Source organism: Lissotriton helveticus, chromosome 7 (assembly GCF_964261635.1).
Source record: "Lissotriton helveticus chromosome 7, aLisHel1.1, whole genome shotgun sequence".
NCBI classification, from domain to species: domain Eukaryota; kingdom Metazoa; phylum Chordata; class Amphibia; order Caudata; family Salamandridae; genus Lissotriton; species Lissotriton helveticus.
In genome coordinates, this window is record NC_136068.1 from 1,380,789,671 (window position 1) to 1,380,816,269 (window position 26,599).

Here is a 26,599-nt window from a genome sequence, read left to right on the forward strand (position 1 = left end):
TTCCATGCTCATGACGGCTCCACGCCCTCATGAGCCACGGACGGCGTGTGCTCATGATGACGTGGAGCCGCCATCAACTGCCGCTCTGCCCACACTCTGCCTGTGCGGCACTAATTCCCCACCTGTGCGGGCGAATTAGTGAGTGGTTGGGGTCATGACGGCTCCACGCCGTCATGAGCACACGCCTCCTGTGACTCATGATTGCGTGGAGCGGTCATGACTAAGGGAGCGCCACGCCCACCCCCTAGACCCGCCCACGCCGCGGCGAAGAGGTTAAAGAGGTCTTAGAAAAAGTAAGAGACAATTTGCAATGCATGCTTTGTTGACATTTATTTGATGCTTTCAAAGGCTGCTATGCGTACATGTACATGTAAGATTGATTGATAGATTGCTTACACCAGGAAAGGGTGTCCTGGGTGTTTGTGTTTTGCTAAATGTAAAATGATATATTTTACACAAGAACAAGGTGGAAGTATTGCAGCCCTGTTTCTCTTCGCTTGGCCTCCACTAATATGGTTAAATTACCTCGGGTAGGCCCTACTCTCTAAAAAATGAGTTTCTGCTTACTACATAATTTTTGCGGTTTCCTTTATTACTATATACAGCATTCTGGTAGCATCATGGCACCAGGAGCAAAGACCCGTGAAACGAATGGCTTTACCTAGAGTTTGGCAGAGGTAACTCTAAGGTGCTTTCACCTCACAAAACTCACTCTTCCCCCAGCCCATTACAGTAGGTGGGAAGGCACTGTTTATACAGGTGGAGCCTCCACTGGCTCTGCTGGTGTAAACCTCTGACCTGGCAGCCCATCTCCCAATGGGCCACTAAGTAAAATGATGGTCATCCTGCACAACTCAAGGCAGGGCTTTAATCACTTATTTTCTGTGCATGAGGCATGATGGATATAGGCATGAGAATGGTCCCCACACAGGGGGAGAAAGGCCTTCTGTGTTATGTACTGAGTAAAAAAGTCCCACTTTGAGAACTATTTTCCCAGTACAGAGAAATTCACAGCTAGGCTTGTAAAGTGGATGGTGCTCTGCCCGGGTAGCGGAAGCCATGGGCTTATTCCCCAGTCAATCAGTTGACTTTCCCCTAGGTGTTAAACTATCAAAACGAAGCGTGGTCTACAATGTTATAGTAGGCAGGGTATCTGAAATATCAAGCTAGTGATATCTATGTATATTCAATACCTATGCATGATATTGATTATCTATTTAGCTATATTCTATAATGTTATCACAGTGCAAGAGAAAAGACAGAGCCAGTGACTGCAGCTAAATGTTTAGAATAGCTGGTTCCCATCACTCTCTTCAAACATATCCACACACATCCAAAACCCCTTTTCTATTTTCAATATGTAACTGTATTAGATAGAGGTGGGGATTTAAAGACTGTGAGTTACAGCAGGTGGAAACATGAACAACACTGCTGGACTTGGTGACCGGAAGTGAGAATAATATATTGTAAACTATATACCTGTTTTTAAACCATGATAAAAGTACAAAGACGAAGGGGGTGTCTGGAGAAGCCACATTAATGCCATGAACAAGGTAGTGGGTGGGAATGAGTCCAGGCATGCCCTAACCAGCAGAACAGATGTTCCTGAGTACAACCGGGGAACACTGAGCATCATTCAATCAGGCTCACCTTGCATTTTCTTTCAGAGGAGCTGTTTCTGAACATTTAGGTCCGGCTGTTGTTTGCTCCTGCTAGGCATTTTGTACATGTTTTATGCCTATTCAGGTCTTTAATTACTGGCTGGCAGAAATGGCTGAGCAAATTTAGCCTCTAGGAACCTTCTGAAAGTTACTTTTCCTTAACATTTATTACAAATCCGACATCATCATTGATTGGATTTTATTTTCTATCATTTTGAAAAAGTTGTTTAACCCCCTGTGTGTTGAGGAAAGAACGGTTCTGTCCTCAGCCGCAGTGGATGTGTGCTCAGGACGGAACAATTTTGTTTATACCCATGGGGAAGCGCTGGTGCTCCCCCCCGTGGGCCGCCCCTTTTCAACCCATCACCAGTAATGCCAGTCGATGACCATACACTGCCACCCCAAACCCACCCCACCCCCTTGGTGATCACGGAGTGCTGATGTCATTAAATGCAGCCGGGGACACTTTGAAAACCATTTGCTTCCAGTGCGTCCAACAGAATGGATGGATTTTGTAAGTCCTTCTAATCAGGGTTTGGTGGGGGCAAAAACATATACAGAGGGAATGGAAAGAGTTTTTCCTTTAACAGTGCCTGTTTGGAGCAGGAATCAATAAATCTATACCCCCAGGGATTTATTTTGCTGCTATTGGGGGGAGTGACCCCTTAGGCAAAGGGTTGCTACCCTGGGGGCTAGAAATATCTGTTTCAGCTCTTCCGCAGGCAGATTCATCTATTTTTTCAGCCAATCTGTCCCCCAGGGAAGTCAAAACCCACTAGAAGCCAGGAATGTTTGTTATAATGGTGATTACAGGGAGCGACACATGGACACCAGGGAGTTTTAAATGTATATGACTGGGAGTAGCCCCTTGATAGCCGGTGAGCCCAGGACCAAAAATGCATGTGACCCCCTAGCAAAACCTGGTTGTTTTGTGATAGATAATTTCGATGTTGCCACAATACCTTCTGGGCCTTTCATGTTGTGGGCACTAGGCGAGGTACCATTTTTATCAGAAGGGTTGGAAGAATGCTGGGTGGCAGGAAGTTTATGGCTCACCTCAGATTCCGATTCAAAAAGGGGGTGGTGATGGACAGAGTATCTGAGTTAATCAGAACACTCCTACCCAGTCAACAGATCAGGGCTTGATCCATCACCGTTTTTTAGCTCACTGCACCATCCCAGTTCAGAACCTGGCTACATGCAAATTAGTCTGTCCCTGGCCCAGTGCATCATGGGAACAGGGCAGACCAAACTACCAAGCCAATTCTTTACTGGAAAGGACACAAGCTTCCGGGGACCGGTTTCTGGCATTACAGCCGTCTTCGGCCCGGCTTGCTTGAATCCTGATGGTGCAATGAGCAAGGGACTCACATCTGAGCATACCCTTCCACACTTGTGGTGGCCAAAACGATTCAAAAAGGGGGTGGTGATGGACAGAGTATCTGAGTTAATCAGAACACTCCTACCCAGTCAACAGATCAGGGCTTGATCCATCACCGTTTTTTAGCTCACTGCACCATCCCAGTTCAGAACCTGGCTACATGCAAATTAGTCTGTCCCTGGCCCAGTGCATCATGGGAACAGGGCAGACCAAACTACCAAGCCAATTCTTTACTGGAAAGGACACAAGCTTCCGGGGACCGGTTTCTGGCATTACAGCCGTCTTCGGCCCGGCTTGCTTGAATCCTGATGGTGCAATGAGCAAGGGACTCACATCTGAGCATACCCTTCCACACTTGTGGTGGCCAAAACGATTCAAAAAGGGGGTGGTGATGGACACCTCAGATTCCAGCACTTCTATCACAGAAATATGACGAACATGTGTTTTTTGCTGTCAAAGTTTGAGGTTTGCAAGGGATTCTGGGTAACAGAACCTGGTGTGAGCCAAACAAGTCAACCATTGCGTAACCCTTAGGTGCCTCGTTTTCAGAAATGTACAGGTTTCCCTAGATGCCTGCTGATCTAGGGCCCTAAATCCACAGCTATTCACATGGCAAAAAAGGGTCAGTTTTCAGTTGGAAAGTGTGAGGTGCCTACGTTGAGTTTTGGGCTGTTTTTTGCCACGGCTATTAGGCCTGCCCACACAAGTGAGATACCATTTTTATCGAGAGGAACACAGAATAGTAGAACAAGTGGTATTACCATTTGTCTTTCTCTGTATTTGCACCTTCCAACTGTAAGACAGCATGTTAGAAAGAAGTCATTTAGAGAAGTGCCTGGTAATTTACATGCTAATATGGGCACCTACAAATTCAGAGATGTGTAAATAGCCACTGTTTCTAAACTCAATATCATCAGCCCATTTTATAAATACAGTTTCCTTGACATCTATTTATCACTCTTTAAATTTTACCAAATGAATTGCTGTATACCCGGTAGGTACACAATCAAACACCATTGTAAGGTGCAGCTCAGTTATTGGCTCTGGGTATCTGGGATCCTTGGTGAACCTACACGCCCTATATATCCCAGCAACCAGAAGTATCCATCACACGTAACTGTATCTTAGTTTTGAAAATCTGCCATAGTTACAAGATGTTACAGATAAAAATGTGGAAACAAATAGTTGTTTTTTTTCTACTCAATTTCAAAATGTTGTTATTTTAACTGTTACTTTTTATAGGAAAACCTTGAAACATCTACACAAATGATCCCTGATGAACTCAGAATGTTCTCTACTTTTCAGAAATGTATAGCTTTCTGGGATCCACCATGGGTTTCAGCAGCGAAGAGGTTAATTATTTTGCTAGCTAGTCCCATTCTCGAAAAACAGTTTCAAGTTTTTTAATCTGCATTTTGGATTTCTACATTGGACAGCTAAGCCTGCCACAGTGAAATGTACATTTTGGGTGCTAGTCACTGTAAGGGCATTGACATTACATTTCTACATGTCCTTCTTTTAAGTTCCATACACTCTGCCTTGTGGTGACAAGGCCAATATAGGGGTGACTAATTAATATTTAAAAGGGATACTTTGGTCCATCAAAAAGGTTTATTTAGTCATTTAGAATTGCAGTTTCTACACTACTACAGTCAGGCTAGACATGTAGACCTGAACCCATGTTTTACATTGCCACTGTAGTAGATGATGCAATAGGTGCTGGGTACACTTTGTACAATATCTAAAGACTAGTATGTAATTGTGCCAATTAGCACTCTGTCTTGTGTCTAAGAGTTGCCTGGTTCCGCAAGTACGCTTGTGTGTAAGTGTGCAACCTGTACAATAAATACTTAAAAGGTATGTAAGTGAAAGAAACCAATACAAACATAATACCCTGGACTTATTATTTAAATCAAATCTTTCTTTGGGTGGATATTTAATTATCAACCTAAGAACAAGTGCAGCTTCGATAGCCAAAATTTACCAATTATACTCCAACTAAAACATTTAGAATCTCACCAATATTAAATAAAATATGCAACGAAAAATTTATTCATATGGTTCGAAATTATAAAGCTTAATCCATCCATTAAAAACAAAAATGTCTGACTATAATCAAGACATTAAAATAGGGTATTGTGCCAAAACAACAGAATCTGTAAAGCACCCTTAAGCAGCCCAAGTGATGTCAGTTGGAATCAGGGCCGGACTGGAAACCAAAACTGGCTCTGGCAAACTGCTTGGCAAAGGGGGCAAGGGTGGGAGGGGTTGGGGGGTTGTCCGAACTGTTTGCCAGAGCCGGTTCCTGCCAATTGTTTTACAGGGGGCCGATATTGCAGCTATGCTGCAAAAAACAGCCCCCACCCTGGTGGCCCACCGGGGAAACACCCGGTGCCCGCTATGGCCAGTCCAGTCCGGCCCTGGTTGGAATCGAGACCGGAAGTGGACTGGATCGGCTCCACCCTTATGGCTGAGGACTAGTAGCCCCTGCTTGCCCTGTGCTTCCCAGAATGGATTAGGAGCATTGCTGGAGGGTCTTTCCCCATTAAGGGAGTGTAGATACTCTTCTGCAAATGCATGAATTTCTTTTGAAAAGTAATTGTCCACGGGGTCATACTATGCATACATGTAAAAAAAAAATGTAAATGGTATTTTGGGGCAAGATCAATTTTTCACAGTGAGTACCTCAACTATAGCCAAGGGTATTGTCAATTGTCATACATACGAAATATTACAAATTTAGAGGTTCATTTCAAAGCTTGAAATAAAAGAGGCTGCATCATTATCGAGGTGCAGTGAGCTCAGAAGACGAACTACCCACAATCAGTAAAAAACTCATTCACGAGTCCTTAACAAAACGGCTGGTTGATATTACTATAGGCTACTTAGATACACTGTAACGGGCGGAATGAATTTACTGAAACATAAAATTTACCTCTCGGCTAATTAATATGGAACAGCCTTAACTTCTGTCCCGAGCATACATGACAGATTTACAGCAACTGAGCAAATAGCTCTCAAAGAGGTGGCATATTCAACCAAGAAAAACCTCGGTGTGGACAAGGGTAGGAGACAACTACTACACAGCCAACCAGTAACCACGGCAACAATTCTAACTAGACCAACACTATAAATCTCTGTAATATCACACGAGTTATATTGTGTCCATCTTTCACGTGTACTTACATTTCAGGAAGTCACTTCTGGTCTTTGGTTCCGGCGCTGAGATGCGATGCTTGGCGGGGACGATCGCAGACACCATTGTTTTTATCCCACATTCCTCTGTTGAAGGAAACAGATTAAATTTAGTTGAGAGTCAAGTATATGAATTTCTTTCATGTCATTTTCCTTTCCTTTTCTTTCACTTTTCACGATCAAGGTCAGTCATGTTTGCAAGGCACTCAGTCCATTCAGACTGTTGGCGACATTAACAAACACTTTGGTACAAGGTACAGTTCACATATCTGCATACAACGCTATTTTACTCGCTGCGTTTGAGTGAGTTGGCAATAATCCGAGTCTGAAGGTGAAAAGATGAAAGAAATGCGCCTGCCCGAGGCCACCCGGTGGCCATCAGGAGGGCGGGCCCTTAGTCACGTAGGGCTGCCCCCGACTCCCAGCTAATGGTGGCCACCCCTCCTCAGGGCAGGTTGCCCGGTGGAGGTGGGTGGACCTATGACGCACGTCCGGGGCTGGCAGGGAGAGGGTATATCTCCCCCTCTGGCCGTTGTGGTGGCCTCTTTGCCGCTCCGGACGTTGCGTCGAACACGTCGGGACACTCTTTTGTTCAGAGGTCCGGCCTTGCGTCGAGTCGATGAGTTCTCCGGCGTTCGACTGTTTGCGTTGCTGTGGTGAGTGGGGATGGTTTGGTAGGCCGCGTTCCCACGGAGAGGCGATGTTGGACATTGTTATTGTTCGAGGGCTTGCGGGGTCACTGGTGCGGCTCCCTCCTCCTCCTCGTCCTTTCCCCCCTCATGTCGGGTAACCTCCAGTGGCACAATAGATCAAGTGCATGGGACTTGTACGCGGTGCTTGCCATAAGTCATGGTTGTGAGTTGTGCCTAGCTGGAGCAGGTGATTGTTTTCCTCCGTGTCATCGCCCTCTCCCTCCACGGGTACTTTTCGTCCCAACGTCCGATTCTTCTGTGCATACATTCGGTGTGTTTTATTCTTGCTTGTCGCGTCATTGCTACGGAAAAGTGAGCGGATGTGGTCCGATGGCTGGGATTGATCTGGCTCTAGAGACCGGGGTGCGAGCCTCGGGGCGACACACTACACTGTGTGATGGCTAATCATCATATGTATGTGTTATGCGAAACGTATTCCGAGTGACGACTGAGGAAAGTATTCAGACTTTGGAGATTGGGGCGCGGCTCAGTTGAGAGCAGTCGACTGCCGGCTGGGAGACACGGTTTCGCGCCATTAGGGCCGTGCTAATGAGGATATTTGCGTTCGTCCGGGGTAGAAGTTATGTAAAAAAGCATGATGAGGACTGTATATAAAAAGTACACTTTGCTAGGCTTCGGGGCTGATTCATTCCTTGTTTGGCGTAGCGCGTTTTGGGAGGCTGCAGGGGGAGCGGAAGACAAACACGCGTGCATGTGTTAAGCTGTACGGTTGCATTCTCGTCATGACGCACATTTCAGGCCCTTGTATGCCGTGATGGCTTGCATCATATGCGCAGGCTTTATATGGCGCTTTCTTGGTATCTCGGGGCCCAAATTCAGAGGGAGCCTGGCATTGCATGCTAGAATTACTAGCGCGATTACTGATGCAGCCTATTAATTTGATGTTGTCGGCGAGTGGTTAGTTTTGTTTGTCCGTACTTGTAAGGTTGCCTCCCTTTCCTCGTGATGTGCCTCCCCCGTAAGCAGAACTGGTGCGACTAGGCCGGTCCACTGTTTAACATTATCGATCTGGAATCTGTCTTCATTTCTCATAATGCGTTCCTCAGCGGTGGCTCGCCACGCTACGATATTGCTATCTGGTACGGATACTATTTCGCTTATCTCTGAGCGCCACTCTCCCTCGTCCTGTGCGGGTGTTCTCCTATGGGGGCGAACCTCCTCTTTCCGTCCCTTTTCCCGCGGCGCTGGGCTATTCCGGGGCACACCTTGGGGCCAGGATCTGCTCCTCTCCCCCCGCGACTTTCCTATCGCATTGCCCTACACTCTCAGTGGCAGGTACGTGGCGTGGGGTACCCTCAATCGGCGGGGCCCAGCGGCTGCGTCGCAAGTCCTACACCTACTCCATGGCGACTTTGCCACGTCTCTCTCGGGGGGCTTGGCCTCCTCCTACATCTTAGCCTCGAGGTATTTGGGCCTTTGCACCCTTAGGGCGCAAGCAGGTCATGAGGGGACAATATTGTGTCAATAAATTTAAATTCATTAATGTTCTTTGCGAAAATTTCAGGTTGTACAATATAGAGGTCACACGAAACAGAGATGGACTTGCAATATATAGAATAAGATGTTTTCATGTTGTACAATATAGAGGTCACGCGAAACAGAGATGGACGTGCAACATATAGAATAAGATGTTTTCCAACTTGAAACAGTGATTTTACATAAGCAATAACACGAGATTCGAAATTGCTGTAAATGTACAGTTTCTGTGGCGCTATCGTTAGCGCGTTCGGCTTTTGCGATGCGTTAGTGGTTCGAGCCCTACCAAGGAACATTAATGTTTTCTGTCCAACTCCAGCTGGTATATTCATGCTCTATTGTGGGTGCGCTGCTAATTCATTTCGCCTTCCCTATTACGCCTTATAAAACAAAGAGAACAATTCTAATTATCGCTAAGTTAGACATTTGCATCCCTGACCCCCCCCCCTGCTGAGCGGCCATTTTCCAGTGTTCGGCGGGGTGGTAATGGCACTTTGTGCGCGGCCATGTTCCGTAGCAATATTCGAGGTGGTGCACACGCGTTGGTTTTAGGCCCCAATGACTTTGCATTTAAAGCAGGATGTACGAATGTATGCTGGCGCAATTTTGGGGAGGGGTCCGTATTTACAAAGTGTGTGTGGTATCATGGGGCCTTAGTACCCCGGCCCACTTTGTCACTTATTCGTTTAACACCCGGCTTTGCATATTTTAGCGCGAGGGTGGTGTGTGACCGTATTTACGATCATTGGGACATAGTACCTCGAGGCCCCAGGGTGTGTCTTATTCATTTACACGTGGCATAGCATGTCCAGCGCGATGGGTAAGCCTATTTATTGCGCGAGTGAGTTGATGGTGTCTGCATTCACAAAGGGTGTATTGTGTATTTGGGTCATTGTATCCTTAGGCCCTATCGAGTGTCTGGCTCAGTTTAACACGTGGCATTGCTTATTACAGCGCGATGGGTAAGCCTACGCGCGCAAATGTGTCGCCTGTGTCCGTACTTAAATGGTGCGTAGTACCTTTGGGCCATAGTACCTCGAGGCACAATTAGGTGACTAATCATGTTTACACCTGGCATTGCGTTTTCAGCACGATGGGCAAGCCAATTCCGTGCGCAATCTTAGATGGTGTCCATATTTACAAATGGCGTATAATATCGTTGGGCCACAGGATCTCGAGACCAATCGAGTGACTCATTTCTTCACACGTGGCACCGCATATTTCAGCGAGGCCCAATCGAATTATTCTATTCATTCTCACGTGTTTCTGCGTTTGCAGAACGAGAGGTAAGCCGATCACGCGCGCATTTTGGTTACCAGTGTTCAAATTTCATTATGGTGTAGGGCATAAATATGCCGTAGTATCTCGAGGCCCGTGGCGCAATTTGTTTGGGCTACTACGCAATCACGATTAGGTCCTCGGGCAGATCGGTGTTAAGGTGCGTTCTGACTCGAAGTTTTGATCCTGGCTATCTCAGCAGGTCTGCTGTAGGCGAGGCGCTAGACAGCGAGACAAGAGCAATCCCCCTAGCAACTATTATTATGATATGCGTTTGCGTTTAGGGAGGAGTGCATTTTTCATGGATGATTGATTCGGCTCAGATCGGTATGGTCTACCGAGCTTAACATTTGAAAAAAATGTATCACTTGTCCGGTTGTACGGGAGCGAAGTGTAGAATGGGAATAGAGTCAAGTGAACAAATGACAATTGAAACCGAATTGTGACGCGGGAAAGTGACAAGTAGATTGCGTCCGAGGGTCATAAGTAGCATACGTACATTACAGGGGGTATATGTGTAACGTGTACAGGTTACAAGGTGTAGTGTTATCATGCCCATTTTCCCTAATTTCCCGGTCCCTTCGGTCATTCACAATAGGGCGTCTCCTAATCAGTTAGTGCGGGTCTGCGGGTCATACTACAATGGGCGCAATACAAGTCGAGACAGGAGCAAGGTCTGCGGGCTGTCTCCCCCACTCTGCAGTTGGCTGCCGTTGGCCTTAGAGGACGTTGTAGGCTCCTTGTCATTTTGTCTTCTCGATTGTACAGCCTCCTTTCTCTGCCGGTGACCGGGAAACGTTCTCGGGATCTTTCTACCCTGCTGCGTTGTCTGGTATACAGGCCTAGGCCTCCCAGCAGGCAAGATGCGCTTTATTATACAATAATACAGAAGCGTTTTTGCACTGTTACAGGAGGCGATGGAGATAGTCGGATAGGATGGTAGCTCTCCATTGCGCCGTTTGCCTCCGCACTGTGTTCATTGAAGAGAAGAGGGGCGTGTGCATGTTACACCATGCGATCTAGCCCTGGCACGAACATTATTCTAGGGTCAGAGCGCCGCATAGAAAAAATAATCTTTCAATTAGAACTGTAGGGTGTGACTGATGTGTACGGTAACTGTGTGTCCATAGTAAGAGATTGGTGTTATTCCAGACAAACAGTAAGCTAACTATGCACGAGGCGATCAGCAGATACAGGCGACCGAGTATCCATGTTCTAGGACATATGCGATACACCAGCCAAGCTAATGCTACTGCATAGGGTGTACAATAGGTACACACAACCGATTGCTGGTGTACATCTCATGCAGTGGGTTGCATGGAACCGATTGCTGGTGTACATCTTATGCAGTGGGTTGCATGGAACAGACACGGCGGAGGTGTGCGCAGCGTTTAGGTGAATGAGCGCCTGTCACCCGCAGGAGAGGCGCTGAGCAATGGGTCATGTGTGCTCAGCAGACTTTGAATGACTGCTCGGTCCAGGGGAGGCGCGTAGCTGAGCGCTCAGTGTACAGGTAATGTGAATGGACACCTGCTCGGGCGCATTTGTAAGGCCTTTGGAGCATTTCTGGACTACATCTAACATTATCTCATATGAGATAGTGCCGCGAGGTCAGAACAGAATGTACGTAGACCACAACAGTGTGGAATCAGTGTGCCAAAGGTGCTAATTTTCAGTCACGTCTTATGCAATTTGGCGGCTTGTGCGTCTGTTTTTACAGAAGAGCAGGCACCCCATAGATTACACGTGGGGTGCTATGGAGAGCCCCGAGCCGCGTATTGTGACTCTTTTGGTTGTGTGGAAATTATTATTGGCCCTTAATATTATACATATGACAGACTCCTGTGGCGCTCTTTGGGGGGTGCCCTCACTTTTGGATATTACCTGACTGCACTGTCTTGGAATTGTTGTAATCTATGGAAGTCCACCTTGGAAGTGCCAAAATTAGAATAGTAGCAAATCCTAGGTCTAGCCCTAAGCTAATAGGACTTATATAACCATGCACATATCGATCCTGGGGCCTTTCCAAGTGGTAGAGTTAGTCTTGCTTATGTACATTCCCGGGACCTGCACTACAGCCTTCAGTGTTCACTCAGTTCACGTACTAGTGGAGCAACTGCAACCACTGCCGCGCCTGGACTGCCAACATTACTGATAAGAGTGGGCCCCCAGAAGTCTCTCAATCTAGAATTGCTCAGGAATTAAAGTAACAGCTGGATGAAGTCTCATAATGTCTATCTGGTTTTCCAGCCCCCTGTTGTTCGTTTCACTATTAGGGGTGGTGGCTTGCTCGATGGGTTCCTAGCAGGAATTGGACTCACGGTTTCTCGCTCAGGGTTAGCATGGTTGGGCTCCCCTGGCTTGCGTCCTAACAGCCTTGTGACTGAGTATCCGTTGGTTTCCTTGTGCTCCTCCTTAGGTGAGGAGATGGCCTGAGGTTGATATTGCCAATATTGTGAGCACCTGGTTCAGAAATCCCTTCGCGGGGGGTCGTAAGTCAACTTTATAGACAAGCTAGTCATGAGGTAGCATGGGGAGCTTTCTCCAGGTCTTGGGGGCTGGTGATACCAGCTGTTTACCTTTGCCATCCTGTATAAATGAAAGTCCACCTCGCAAGTTATACCAAATTTCACTTAGCGCACTGAAATACCCCTCTGTACTTTGCTTGAGTATAATTGCATAAGCATTCACAAGCACAGTTACAGTTGAATCGGGGAACTGCGCGTCGGCAGAAGTTATACATTCTGGGTGTAGTCTGCTGATGCTTTGCGTGAATGTGTGTGGTGGGGTTTTAGTGGTATGCGCTGGTTCGCCTATAGTTAGATCAGTGAGCGATTCAGCAGGAGAGGCCCCCTCATCTTGGGGCTCTTTCCAGGGGTATGACCCCTCGAACCTGGGATAGTCTACACGTTTGCTGTAGAGGGTTTGTTCCCGGGAGTATATGCTCAATAGTGTCAGAGGGGCGGTTGGTCAGCAGGCATGTCATGTATGCAGGTCGGGATCTTGGGGGCACTTGGTTTCAGTCCCGGCAATCCCTGTGTGGTGGTCGTAAGTCAATCTTACAGACAAGCTATCTTCGAGGTAGCATGGCCTAAGCTGTTCTAGACTATAGCCCGAGAGGGCAGGTGATGCCTGCTGTTAATACCTTTCAAATCTGTATTGGCAAGAGCCCAAGTAGCATGCAAGGACATTGTCCTAGTTATATAGTATGATGTTAATACTTCTATGCCTCGGTGCTCTGAGTATAGCAGCACATGCGTTATCATGAGCACACCGCCTTTCGGTTATGCGGAGAGCGGCGTTACAGCAGTGTTGTAACTTAGCTGGATGTAGCCTGCTGGCGATTGTCGTGAAGGGTTTAAGTTTCATGGCTTGCGCTGAAACTCCTATCAATTTATATGAAGCGCCTTCAGCAGTAGGGGCCACTCCTCTTCTCTTTGTCACTTACCTGGTAGTATGACTACACGACCCGGGGATGGTTACACTAATGTTGTATAGGAGTAAGACCCGGGGTAGTGGCAGAAGGGCCTGGTTTTCTTCAGGCATGTATTTGTCATGTCAGGATCAGGTCTCTGGTGGGGCGCTAAGTTGTGCCAAGCAATTGTCAGGTCTAGGAAGTAAAGCACAGCGCCATGAAGAAATCTTCCCATACAGGGGCGGGGTTTCTTCAAACTTGAAACGATTTAGGACAAGTCTAAGGCTACTTTGAGGCGGATAGGGTTCATCTCACGTCTGTGGGCGTTGACCTATTCCTCCTCTATTTAAAAGAGGCTCTTTTGAGCAAAGGTTGCAGGTAAAGGTAGTAGCGTTGGTGGGGGGCCCGTGCGGCGGCGGGGACCATCGCACGGGCTGTGGCGGAGTTACAGGGCAATCCGGAAACAGAGAGGTGCAACACAGTACTTCAGCGGGCACATAGGGGTGCCAGAGCCTAACCTTGAACCTCATGGGAGGCTAGGAATCCGAGACGGCGCCCCAGTAGTCCTTCGGGCGGTTGTGGGCCTGTGCAACCGGGGGTTGCTTAGATACGCCCCGCAAGGGGCGTGAGTAGTTTATTACCATAATGATCAGCAGCTGGGTGGTTCGCCACTGTGCTGATTGGCTCATCAGGCGGGCAGGTGGCGAGAATGCGGCCTGCCCTTGGATTGCCCGTAAGATAACCCAACGTGATTACATAATGTTGTATGTAATAATAAACCTGCAGCAATTTTTCCCAATCTTAACACTTGTGTCTGTGTGTTATTTGCGGGATGTTTGTTATATGGGGGCGGGGGGTTCCTGTGGCCCTGAAGTGACTATGCGCCTGCCCGAGGCCACCCGGTGGCCATCAGGAGGGCGGGCCCTTAGTCACGTAGGGCTGCCCCCGACCCCCAGCTAATGGTGGCCACCCCTCCTCAGGGCAGGTTGCCCGGTGGAGGTGGGCGGACCTATGACGCACGTCCGGGGCTGGCAGGGAGAGGGTATATCTCCCCCTCTGGCTGTTGTGGTGGCCTCTTTGCCGCTCCGGACGTTGCGTCGAACACGTCGGGACACTCTTTCCCTCCCTACCTCTAACCCTGAGTGTCAGCTATGGGGGGGCTCCTGAGGGAGTTTTAATGTGTTTCCTTTTCGTTGCAGGCGGAGTTACAGGGCAATCCGGAAACAGAGAGGTGCAACACAGTACTTCAGCGGGCACATAGGGGTGCCAGAGCCTAACCTAGAACCTCATGGGAGGCTAGGAATCCGAGACGGCGCCCCAGTAGTCCTTCGGGCGGTTGTGGGCCTGTGCAACCGGGGGTTGCTTAGATACGCCCCGCAAGGGGCGTGAGTAGTTTATTACCATAATGATCAGCAGCTGGGTGGTTCGCCACTGTGCTGATTGGCTCATCAGGCGGGCAGGTGGCGAGAATGCGGCCTGCCCTTGGATTGCCCGTAAGATAACCCAACGTGATTACATAATGTTGTATGTAACAATAAACCTGCAGCAATTTTTCCCAATCTTAACACTTGTGTCTGTGTGTTATTTGCGGGATGTTTGTTATATGGGGGCGGGGGGTTCCTGTGGCCCTGAAGTGACTAAGAAATGTACGGCTTACCTTGAAGCGTGTAGGTCACTGTGAGGCTGTGGGCTCCTGTCGACAATAAAGTGTTTAGGATTATGCGGCTGCTACAGAAATCCGAGGGGTTTTCGGCCCATTGCAGTATCGTACATTCCAGAGGCTGTTCTAACTTACGGCTTTAGGTTGGCTACCGCACAATTCTTTCCGGCCTTTACTGATTATAAAGTCTGCTACATTTTCTGCTACTTTGCTCCGTACTTCTTAAATGTATTCCACATTTTAATACTTAATCCTTCACCGGAATTCTTGTTAGGCCTCAGAGAGATAACACCAAGGTGTCATAAAGAAAGTGTTCAGCAGACGCTGGTCGTGATGTCTAATTTTATTTGTCAGTGAAGCAGGAACAGAATAATCTCTGGATAGGCAGCGGATGTGTTGTGGTTTACACTGCACAGAAGACAGTGATTTCTCACTTCACAATTTCCTCATTTGCCATAGCCCGGTCTCTAGTATCACAATGAGAAAATGGTTCACTTCCAGACAAACAAGGTATGGGTCTTTTACCGCTTAACGAACGTGGGCTGCATTCGCAGTTGTTGTTTTGGGGGACTACAAAGGTTAAAATATTCTAGTCCAATGGGCAATATTTCCAAACCTACATATCTAACGTATCAGGTCAGAACACGACCATTTCACACAAATGTAAAGCTTCTTTTAAAGATACAGTACTGCAAATACTCAAAATGTAATCTTGAAGGAAGGCCTTCCTTTTGTTTAATTGCCTCAAGCACACCAGGGCTATGAATCATCTGCCTTTGGTTTCCAGTCTCCATGGTACACTGAGTTCAAAGCTTCTGGGGTCTCTGGTGTGGAAGAAGTGGCTAAGAAAAGGCCGATTGCTTTTATCGGGTTATGTCTACGATCATTAGAAGGGGCTGCAGCTCCAGAATTCGTCCCCTGGCCATGATGATTTAAGCTTTATGGCTTTATCAGTGGCCCGGTCATATGGCACAGTAATACCACAGCTGTTATCACTGACACCATGTGGTATTATTGCACCTCTATCGGGTCATTCTCAGGTTGGCGGCTGAACCGCTGAATAACATGCATAATTGAGAGTTTCTACACCAAATGTTGCATTCTACTCCCCATTTGCTGCCGTTTCTATCCACCCTAACATGGGGTACCATTATCACTTGTAAACCCAATGAGGCCAGTAACTCCAGTCATTTGCCGCATCAGGATTACTGAGCCACCCTTAATGAACACGTATGCATCCAAATTGAGCCAATGAAAGACGCCAGATAGGCCCTGGAACCATATATCAATTTAAAAATAGAAATCCCAGTAAGCCAAAGGTTTTGTCTGCAATGACAAAATATACCTTAGCAGGAGCCGCAGTGCCTGAAAAAGTTTATATCTTCAGCAATGGTGTAGCCCCATTACCGAACATTAACATGGTTTGCTTCAGAAATGTTATCAAGCTCGCCGCCGTCAGGGTACCAGAAACATATGAGTCACTTGATGATTCCTGTTTTTTTTATTTAGGATTATAGACAGCACTTTCTTATCGTACACGAAATGTTGAACATTCTTTTTTTAGCATGTATGTGAAGTGAATACCACAGTACAACATTTTAGCCGATGGAAGTTTTAAAGGACGGACTTTTTTGTTAGTGTACAAGTTTAATTATTTGCTTAATTTTTTGTGGTTCTCTAGAGCATGACGTATTTCTGCTAGCGGGTGCACATGTACGCATGCATCTGTGTAAAGCGCAGTAACACAACATATATATACCCCAAGTGGCCATCAATCCAGTCTTTCTTAACACAACATCCACTTGAATCCAGTGTGTTTGATAATTAATCTCATATTTAATTTTATGCACTCGTTTTTATCAAAAGTTTTTCCATTTATCTTGATCTCTTCATCTACAATACATATAACTTTGACAATATATATACAACATCTAATCCAATTGACAAAAAACAGTACTACATCGACAAATGTGCAGGAAAGAAAAAAATTAAAGACAACTTGTTAGACAAAATCCAAAATCTCGTAAAATTCGTGAGAATATGCAATGTTCAAATTATTTTCAACTCACTACACCTAATATGTTCCCCCTCTGGGGATGAAGGTACATCTTTAGGAATCCTTCTCTTTTTCTACCTGACCAATTATTTCTTTTTTAGTCACTTATGTCACTATTGAATATCCACGAGTGGTATCCTTGATTCATAAAGTAGAGAAGAATCTCAAACTTCTTCCCCAGAATTAAAGCTAACGCGTTTCGACCTCTGTATTTAACCGGGGATGCATGAGCTTTTATAGCGAGTTCATCATCAGATCGTAACACTCAATCAAGCATTATACGACAGATCGCATTGGTAGTGCAGGTCGTTTCCATGTTGTCTTTTCATCAATAAATATCTTTGGGAGTATTTTTATGTTGCAGGTGAAGTTCCAGCAAGAGAGTTAGACAACTGCAGGCCCAACTGGTGCAAGCTCCACCAGTTCCTTGTTGCTGCGACTGGCATTCACGAGTAAAGCACAGCAGAATATACCAGAGATGTAACATGCAGAGAGGTTACAGAATACAGAGATTTCTGTCGGGGCACAAATACAACAGTATTGCCATGGGCCATGATAAACTATCTGCCAAGAAGGCAGAAACACGAATGGAGGGAGAAATAGAAACCAGGAAATTTGCGAGATAGTGAAAATGGCTTTGACAGAGCCTCAAAACCTGGAGAGGGAAAACAGGACATGATGGCAGCCGTGCAGTATCTTCTGTTCATTGGGAAAGTTGGCCAACGATAAGTGAATGGTGAATGAATTCCAACTTTTAGGGGCAGCGGATTGGCTAATGTGGAGGTTTACTGACAGAAGGCATCCTTTCCATCTAACAGCCACATGCCCCGGGAGACGGTATGTTGCTGAGGTAAGTATTTGTGCGTGTTGTATCATGTAAGCTGTTTTGGAAGATGCTCCTGGCTTCAATGGAAGGTCAGCAAGTAGAGTTTGGGACTGGCCTAATGTGGCTGAAAAGTCCAAGTTTTAGCATCGGACAGGTTTCTTTCTTCTTTTGCAATTTTAGACATCGCAAACTCGGTCAACGGCATTGGCACGCTTTACATGAGTACAAATTACATGACATAAGGCCAGATTCATTTTTTCTATTTTTTGAGGACAAAATTGAGATTATTTACTCATCCTTTCCCTCCCCCAACAGAGAAGGAGGTGAAGAGCGATCCATCCCCCTCAATCCGCCGTCGTTCACCCTGTCTGAATTTGCAGTAATATCGGAAGCCGACTCTATGACAGAGCTACTTAAATGTAAATAAGGTTCTCCAAACGACCCTTGGCCAGCCAAGGAATACAAAAAATTGGCACCCCTACTTAACCCCTATCTAAATCACATCTGGAATGACTCCCTTAGAACGGCATGCTTCCCTACCAAATGGAAACACGCTTCCTTAGTCCCGATTCTGAAGAAGCCCAATTTGGACCCCGACCTCCCCAGCAACTACAGGCCCATCTCCCATCTGTCTGCCCCAGCTAAGATCCTGGAAAAGCTGGTTCATTCTCAATTGGCGAACTTCATCGAGTCCAATGGGCTTCTCCATGACTCCCAGCATGGCTTTAGGTCGGGCCACAGCACGGAGTCGGCCCTTATTGAAATGGCCGACTCGGTGAGGTGGACGCTTGACCGAGGGTCGAGGGCGGTGTTAGTGCTGCTGGATCTCTCGGCAGCATTCGACACCGTCTCTCATAAGATCCTGCTGAGAAGGCTGGAGGACTTAGGGTTGGGCGGCTCTGTGCTGAAATGGCTGTCATCCTACCTTTCCGACCGCACACAGCAAGTTTTCACCCCTCACTTCACTTCCTCTGCCAGACCACTTAAATGGGGAGTCCCTCAAGGCTCTTCCCTAAGCCCGCTTTTGTTTAATGTTTATTTCACCCCCTTGGCCAAGCTGATTGCTCAGACTGGGATTAAATCCACATCCTATGCTGATGACATCCAGCTACTTTTTACGTTCGATACCCCTTCCGCTTCTGCTTTCGACCCGCTGAAATCCTGCCTTAGAGATATCTCTAATTGGATGGATGCCAATTCCCTCCGTCTCAACGCAGGTAAAACGGAGATCCTGTTTTTCAACTCACCTTCTCCCCTGGACTCTAGTCTGTGGTGGCTGGAAGACCTGAGCCAAGCCCCCACACCCAAAGACTCGGTGAGAAACCTAGGAGTACGCTGGGACAACCATCTCAGTTTCAACACCCAGGTACAAACAGTAGCAGCCTCCTGTTTCGCTAAAATCAGAACTATCAAACGGCTCATTAATTATCTGCCGGAGGACTGCCGTAAGACTGTGATCCAGGCATTAATCATATCCCATCTTGATTATGCCAATGCCCTTTATCTTGGTATCACAGCTGGCCTGTGTCACAAACTACAGACGGTCCAAAATGCCGCCGCTCGGCTGGTGGAGAGAATTCCTGCCAGACATCACATCTCTCCACATCTCCGTAAACTGCACTGGCTACCCATTGCGAAAAGATGCGTTTTTAAAGCAATGACGCTGGCTTTCCGTGCATCTAAAGGAAACGGGTCGGCCCATCTTAAAAATACCCTACGTCCATACGTTAAATCCAGGGCACTACGCTCCAACTCCCTACTCTTCCTGGAAACTCCCCGATTTAAACGATCCCGTGCAGGTGGAAAAACCTTTGAGGTCTGTGCCACTCAGCACTGGAATAAGCTCCCGGTAGCTCTACGCACCTGCCAAACAGAACCAGCATTTCGTAAATCCCTGAAAACCCATCTCTTTTCCTCTTAATCTGGTACCCCGATCCAGTACCTCCTGTTTTCAGAGTTTTCAGCGCCGGGATGCCCCGTTGGGGCCGCTGTGCGCTTTACAAAATACACAAATAATAAAAATAGGCAAACAAATTTTAGAGCATTAGTCTCAGTTATGTGATGAGGAGTTAATATAGCCCGTCCTGGATGGTATTGCTGCTTGTACAACTCCTTGAACATCATGTTTGAGAGTCAAGTGTCTAGGGGCATATTCTTGTTGACTGGAAATTGTATTGAAGGAATGTATTGACAGAACGACTGCAGGCAATAGAGGCAGGGTCGGACTGACCTATATGGCAACCAGGCAGTACCCGATGGGCTGGTCTGGAATGTCAGTGTGTGGGCAGTTTTTTTTTGGTCTGGTTGTGGGTCTGTTTTAAGGTCTGTGGGACAATAAAACAAATATTGCTTGCACCATGCTAAAAGGCATGCAGTCTTCCATTCCAGGTGAAACACCAATACAGCATGTGTTCTACAAGTTTAAAACTGATCCAGTTTGCACACTTGGGCCACTTTTCTAGCTATCTCATTCACTGATAGGGGCCAATTTTATTCTGGTGCCTGGGTCTATCCTGGCTACAGGTAAACCATCTTTATTTCTAGCTCCTGCCTTCAACTGGAGCACCAACCTGCTAATCATAAGAGCCTTACTCCAACCCCAATAGCTATGTCAGGACCTTCTAGCACCATGTCACCTACATTTTATCACTGTCACTACATTGCAAATAAATGTTCAATGTATCTCAACAGTTGCAGTCGCCAACTTAGCTGTATATTTATTTATGCATTTTTATAAAGCACAGACTTTACCCGAAGGTGTCAAAGCGCTGTACAATAGAACCAGTTACGTTACATGAGAGAAATGTTACAAAATAGAATGTACAAAAATAGCAGGACACCGAGTCAAACACAGCAGGCAAGAGGAACACAATATCAAACATAGCAAGCAAGGAATGTACACAAAATAAATAAACATTACAAATTTACAATGACCAACAAACTTCCTGGCTGGGTCTGAGAATGAAGAAATTAAGTGTCTTTGGAATAGAAGAGATTTGAGGTCCGCTTTGAAGTTCTGGATGGAGGTGGTGGCACGGAACAACGGAGGAAGCGAGTTCCAGATTCTCACCACATTACCTGAGAACGATTGAGCCACCAATTTTTCTCTTTTGAAGGAGGGGGCTCAAGCAGAAACTTTTCCGCATTCCGAGAAGGTCTCACGCCTCCAGACAATTTCAGTTTATTCGCCAGATAGCGAAGGGGTGAACAGTGCAAGGCTTTGTGGGTGATGCAATTCGTTTTGTAGTTCTGGCCTCAATGTGAAGCCATCAGAGAGAAAACAGGATAGGAGTGATGTGGTCACTTCGTTTGGACCCTGAAGTGAAGCGAGCTGCTGAATGGAGGACGCATTTGAGAGGGGAGAGGTGAGATTTGGGAAGGTCAGTCAGAAGAGAACTACAATAATCCAGTCTAGAGAGAACTAGCGATTGGACCAAGGTTTTTAGGTCTTTCTCTGGGAAGAACCGACGAATCCCCAACAGCAGGCGCAGCTGATAACATGCGTTTTTGGTAATGGAATTGATGTGTGAGATTAGGTTGAGTCTTTTGTCAAGTATGACACCTAGGGATTTGGCGCAGTCGACAATGATGGGTTTACTGTTGAGTAAATTCAGCTGATCCATCCAGGATTGAACAGGAGGCAGGGAGAGAGAGGTAGATAGGAGGAGGAATTTCAGTTTTGGAGGGATTGAGAATGAGTTGGTGAACTAACATCCAGTTGTGAATAGGTTGAGAGTAGAGTTGAGTAGTGAGAGATCTTGTAGGAAGACACCTTGAGGTAGATTTGGGCGTTGTCTGCATAGAGATGGTAGAGGATTCCAGATTTGCTTAGGAGGTTCCCTAATGGTTCCAGATAGAGATTAAACAGAGTGGGTGCACGGATAGAACCTTGAGAGACGCCTTGACCAACCACCAGTGGAGACGAGAGACTGTTCACAATCTTGATCACTTGGGATCTGTCCGAGAGGAATGAGGCAAACCATTTAACCCCTTCCGCGCTCATGACGAGCTGAGCTCGTCATGAGTGTGCCGCTCGCATGCTCATGACGAGCTCAGCTCGTCATGTAAGGCGTTTTTTTAAAACCGCCGCACACAGCGGGAAAACCGCTAGCGGCGATGCGGTTAAGCACTGTGCCTTCCACGCCCATCCTCTGTTGAAGAGTGATTAACAGTGTCAAAGGCTGCAGAGAGGTCAAGAAGAATGCCCCGAATCGAGTATATGCAGCGCATCATCGATCACTTGCAGCAGGGCTGTTTCAGTGCTGCAATTTTGAATAAAGCCAGACTAGAACACGTCAAGGAAATTATTGTCCATAATGTGTTGGGAAAGTTGTTTTGCAACACATTTTTCTGTGATCTTTGAAACAAAAGGGAGATTATCAGAGAGATTATTTTATTATTATAAATTATCAGAGTCTAGCCCCAGTTTAACGTCAGTGGGATGCTAGGTCAAGAGGAAGGCGAGGAGAAGATAAGGTTTCACAATCTATTTCTGGATTTCTTAAGCGGTCTACAAGTAAGTAATATTGACTTGATTGCTGACTCTCAGACAGAGCTAAGCATCACCTGCATACTGGTAAATGATCAAGGCCAGGTTAGCTCAATGTTTCCCTCCATCGTTCACGTATATATTGAACCATGTGAGGTATTAATTACGCGCTTCAGGACCTTGTAGCATACAGGCACCAAGGGAAGTCATGACTGGGGGGCTTCACAAGTTGAGAGCGATGTTTAAAGCAGAATGGAAATAATTAGAGTACTTTGTCTACATAAGCATTGAGGGTATTAAGGTATCAAAGAATGTGGACAGTTTGGTTAAGGAGTCAACGTCCCTCACTTGTGTGCATTATGCAGAAAGCATCATGGAAAACTTTAAGTTCCTGGCTGGGAACAAGGGCGTCGTGAACCCTCCATTCTGGCAGCTACATCGGTGGCGGGGCTTTTTATGGGATTCTTCTGTCTGCAACTCAACAGACTGTATTAACACCATTAAGGAATACTGAGTCAATATAAAAAGAAGCAGGAGCAAGGGAAAACGAAAGATGGGTAAATAAAAAGGGAATAAAGGAGAATACTGAATGGGAGGAAGGGTGAAAGGATGGAGAAAATGATGTATGGCTGAGTGGTGGATGGCTTTTTGGTTAGCTGGATGAATGTTGAAAGAATGAGTGGATACACAGGTGGATAGAAAGGTGAAAGGATAGCAGAGAAGAGGGATGGATGGTGAAAGAAATTGTGAATGTATATGTGAAAAGAGAGGTGGAAGAATGGCAGAGTAAAGGGATGGCTGAATGGATAAAAGAGTGAGTGAACAGGTGGATAGACAGGTAGATGGATACGTTGGTGAATTGATAAATGAATGGATGGGTGGCTAGAAAGGTGAAATGATGGCAGGGTGGATGGATGAGTAAATGGATGGATCGATAGATTGGTGAAAGAATGTATGAATGAGTGGATGGATGGATGGGTGAAAGAATACGTAAATGGATGGATGGTCGGATGGGTGGATGAGAGTGAGTGAATGGATAGGTGGGTAGACAGGTGAAAGGTTGGCAGAGTTAAGGTATGGATAGGTGGGTGGACATGTGAATGGAAGGCAGAGTAAAGAGATGGATGATAGGTGGATGGGCAGGTGAAAGGATGGCAGATTAAAGGGATGGTTGGATGAGTGAATGAATGATCAGTGGATGGACATGTGAAAGGATGGCAGAGAAAAGGGATGGGTAGGTGGATAGACAGGCGAAAGGATGGTGAAATAATGGCTAAATAGGTGGATGGGCAGGTGAAAGGTTGGCAGAGTAAAGAGATGGATGGATAGGCAGATGGTCAGGTGAAAGGATGGCAGAGTAAATAGATGGATGGGTAGATAAATAGATGGATCAATTGATGGATCAATGGATTGGTGGACGAGTTTATGGCACAGTGGATTGACGGATGGCACAGTGCATCAATGGATCGATGTGTGGCAGAGTGATTGGTTTGATGGAATGTGGAAGAGAGAATGATGCATGAAAAAATGAATACATGTAAGAATGTAAAGGTGAAATAGTGGATATCTGTGGGTGAGTCGATGGGTGAAAGGATAGATGCTTGGATGGAAGTGACAGGGGAGCTCTTCTAGGGAGGGGTTAGCTCACGTGCTTCACTTGCTTTGTGTCATCAGAGCTTTTATTTCAAAGTGGGGGGTACTTAACTTTTCTGGCAATGCCCTTGGTTGGGCATCTCAACATACAGCTTATTTTAGGATGACTTTAATAGGTCAATTTTGTAGATAGCTTAGGAATTTCCCTGGATCAGACAAGGCAGTGCAAACACACTTGGTAGGAAAAGCGTTGATGGGGTCGTAGCTCAGGTGGACTGTGGAGGAAATGGCCGTAATGAAAGCTTCAAGGGCAATGATGTTAAAGTCGAGATAACTTGCAGGAATTTACTAGAGATGGCAATTTTGTGGTCAATAATCATTGCACATTTGGTTTATAGTTTGATTATGCAAAGAATCTCCTGTAGGAAAGGGAGCATTCGAGGATTATTACACTATATCAAACAGAAAGATCAGGCTTTGATTAGAAGAAAGCAGCAATCAGGAAAATATTTGGTGTCATCTACATTTGAGCCTTTCATGGCTTCTTCTGAATTTAATTGACCTGAGTGATGTCATTAGTTTATTTATCCTGGGGACAGGAATGTGGTGATCATGTCACCGAGTTTGGACAAGTCAACATACTTAGCATCTGTCACCTAATAAGGGTTTTGACTGACCTGTAGATCTGATTATATCTAGTGTCAGTGAAAAAGTGGCCAGACCAATCAATACGAGTGAGACCTTGGATAAAATGTCATGAGACATGAAGATGAAATGACTGTGATTAAGACTTTGTTATGTATGAATTGTGGTGGGCAGTAATGAGTAAGTTCATTATAAAGTAAGGAGGTAAACGGCGACAATGCTAACACATAGATGTTGCCTCGGAGGTTTTGATATCTCAGGAAAGATGTTTAATGGATTTAGTTAGTTGTGTGTTTATGTGGTGTATATGTTGTTGTACAAAATGATTGTTTGCTCCTGGGTTTCGTAGATAGTACAGATCTATAGAGATTTAACGGAGAGGATGGCAGCTCAATCATAAAGCAATGACAGATAGAGAATGTCTGAACATGAAGAACACATGAAGAACCTTTTTGTGCATAAGGGACACACCACCATATATTTCCACCCTTTGTTGTAAATTTATGTGCAAGTAAAGATCCATCATGGGGAGTGAAAAGGAAATGAACCTAAGAGGAAGTCCAGTTTGTGTTCAGTTAATGCATCTGCCAGCTCAATGCGGTTGGCTATTTCATATCAGCGATCATATAGGAGGCAGCATAAATGGAGGTGAGATAATGCTAAAGTATTGAGAATCAGGATGATTCATTATAGTTTTGTAGGAGTTGTTAGTAATCTAGAGAGGCATATGGTTAACATCTTCATGGAGTAGGTGTTTCAATGTTGTGTCTTGGACCAGGCATGTTTGTTGAGGGGAATAATAGCTGCTGATTCTGGTGTCGTTGTATCGGTGAGGAAGTGACACTTTTCCATGGCTTTGATTGTGGGGTAGTTCTTGAAAGTGTGGTCGGCATATCAATTTCTGAAGATACACAGATTTTTCTATCACCACTTTCCATTTTGGGCAAAAAACACTCAATTGTCCTGAAAAAAATCTTTGTTTGAAAAAAATGCCTTTAAAATACACATGGCAAAAATAGTCCCTCTGTTAATTCACCCAGATCAGAAGGGCTTCATCCCAAAGAGTTATATACAGGAGCAGACCCAGCAGCTCATAGGCAACATAGATCTTGATGTGGAACGCTCCCTGCCCTTGGCAGTGGTAGCCTAGGATGCTGCTAAAGCATTCAACAGAGTGTGCTGGGAGTATCTGTGGGAGGTGATGAGAGTAATGGGCTTTGGGCCTACCTTTTTATACACCTTAAAAACAAGTTATGAGGGAGCCTCATCTAGGATCCTGCTAAAAGGGGTTTTGACATCCAGTTTTAATATGTTGAGAGGGACAATTGGGGCTGCCCTCTTTCACCTTTGCTATTCGACATATACATCGAGCCACCTTTATCCCGAGAGTTGAATATCTTTCGGAGGAATTTGGATCTTTATCGGGATATTCAATTAACACCTCGAAAATAGAGATGATGTGCTGGAATATCCAAGGCTGGGATGGGAAAGTCAGTTCTAATTTTAAGTATCTAGGAATTGTAATAGTCAACAAGATAGACAAAATCCCACCGCTTAATTTAGATAGGGTAGCAAGAAACGTAGATCACCTAATAGCAAGATGGAAAAATCTTCTTCTCACTATATTTGGATGGGTCAACCTAATAAAAATGGTTATACTATCCAAACTAACCTATCTCTTCAAAAAAACATTACCTCCACTGCTCCATGGTGGCTCATAGTCTGCTGTTAACCCTAGAAAGACGTTGGAATTTCACGGTAAGAACCACGGATCAAAGGATGCATACAATGCACTGTGTTCTCCTTAATACCAGATACCTCATTAAAAATGCCCTACCATATCATGACCTCCTGGAGGAGCCGGCAATCGATTTAGCATTCATTACAAAAACCTGGGCTGATTCCTTGTCTGAACCTGACCTCCTAGGGGCCATTCCTGAGGGCTACATAATTTTTAGGAAAGATAGAATTGGACAAGGGTGATGCAGCTTACCGCTCATAGCCAGAAAGGGTTACAATATATGGTCAGCTTCTGGAGATCAAGGCTAAACAGTCCAACTTTACGATTCTGGGTGACTTTAATTTTCACCTGGAAAATACTGCTGACACAGACACTGAAACTCTTATAGATCACATGGGTAGTGCAAGATTCACATAGCGAGTCAAGGAGGCCACTCACTCAGCCGGGCATTGCCTGGACAGGATTTTCTC

The 26,599-nt window shown here is 45.8% G+C and overlaps 1 protein-coding gene across 1 annotated transcript in view; it reads right to left on the bottom strand.

Moving 5' to 3' along the window:
* TRIM16 (tripartite motif containing 16) overlaps positions 1–26,599 on the bottom strand; it is a 146,116-nt gene that overhangs the window by 11,403 nt on the left and 108,114 nt on the right. Inside the window, exon 5 of the mRNA XM_078654695.1 lies at positions 6,229–6,324. Within this exon, the coding sequence (XP_078510821.1) occupies positions 6,229–6,324 (96 nt within the window). The remainder of the gene's footprint in view (positions 1–6,228; positions 6,325–26,599) is intronic.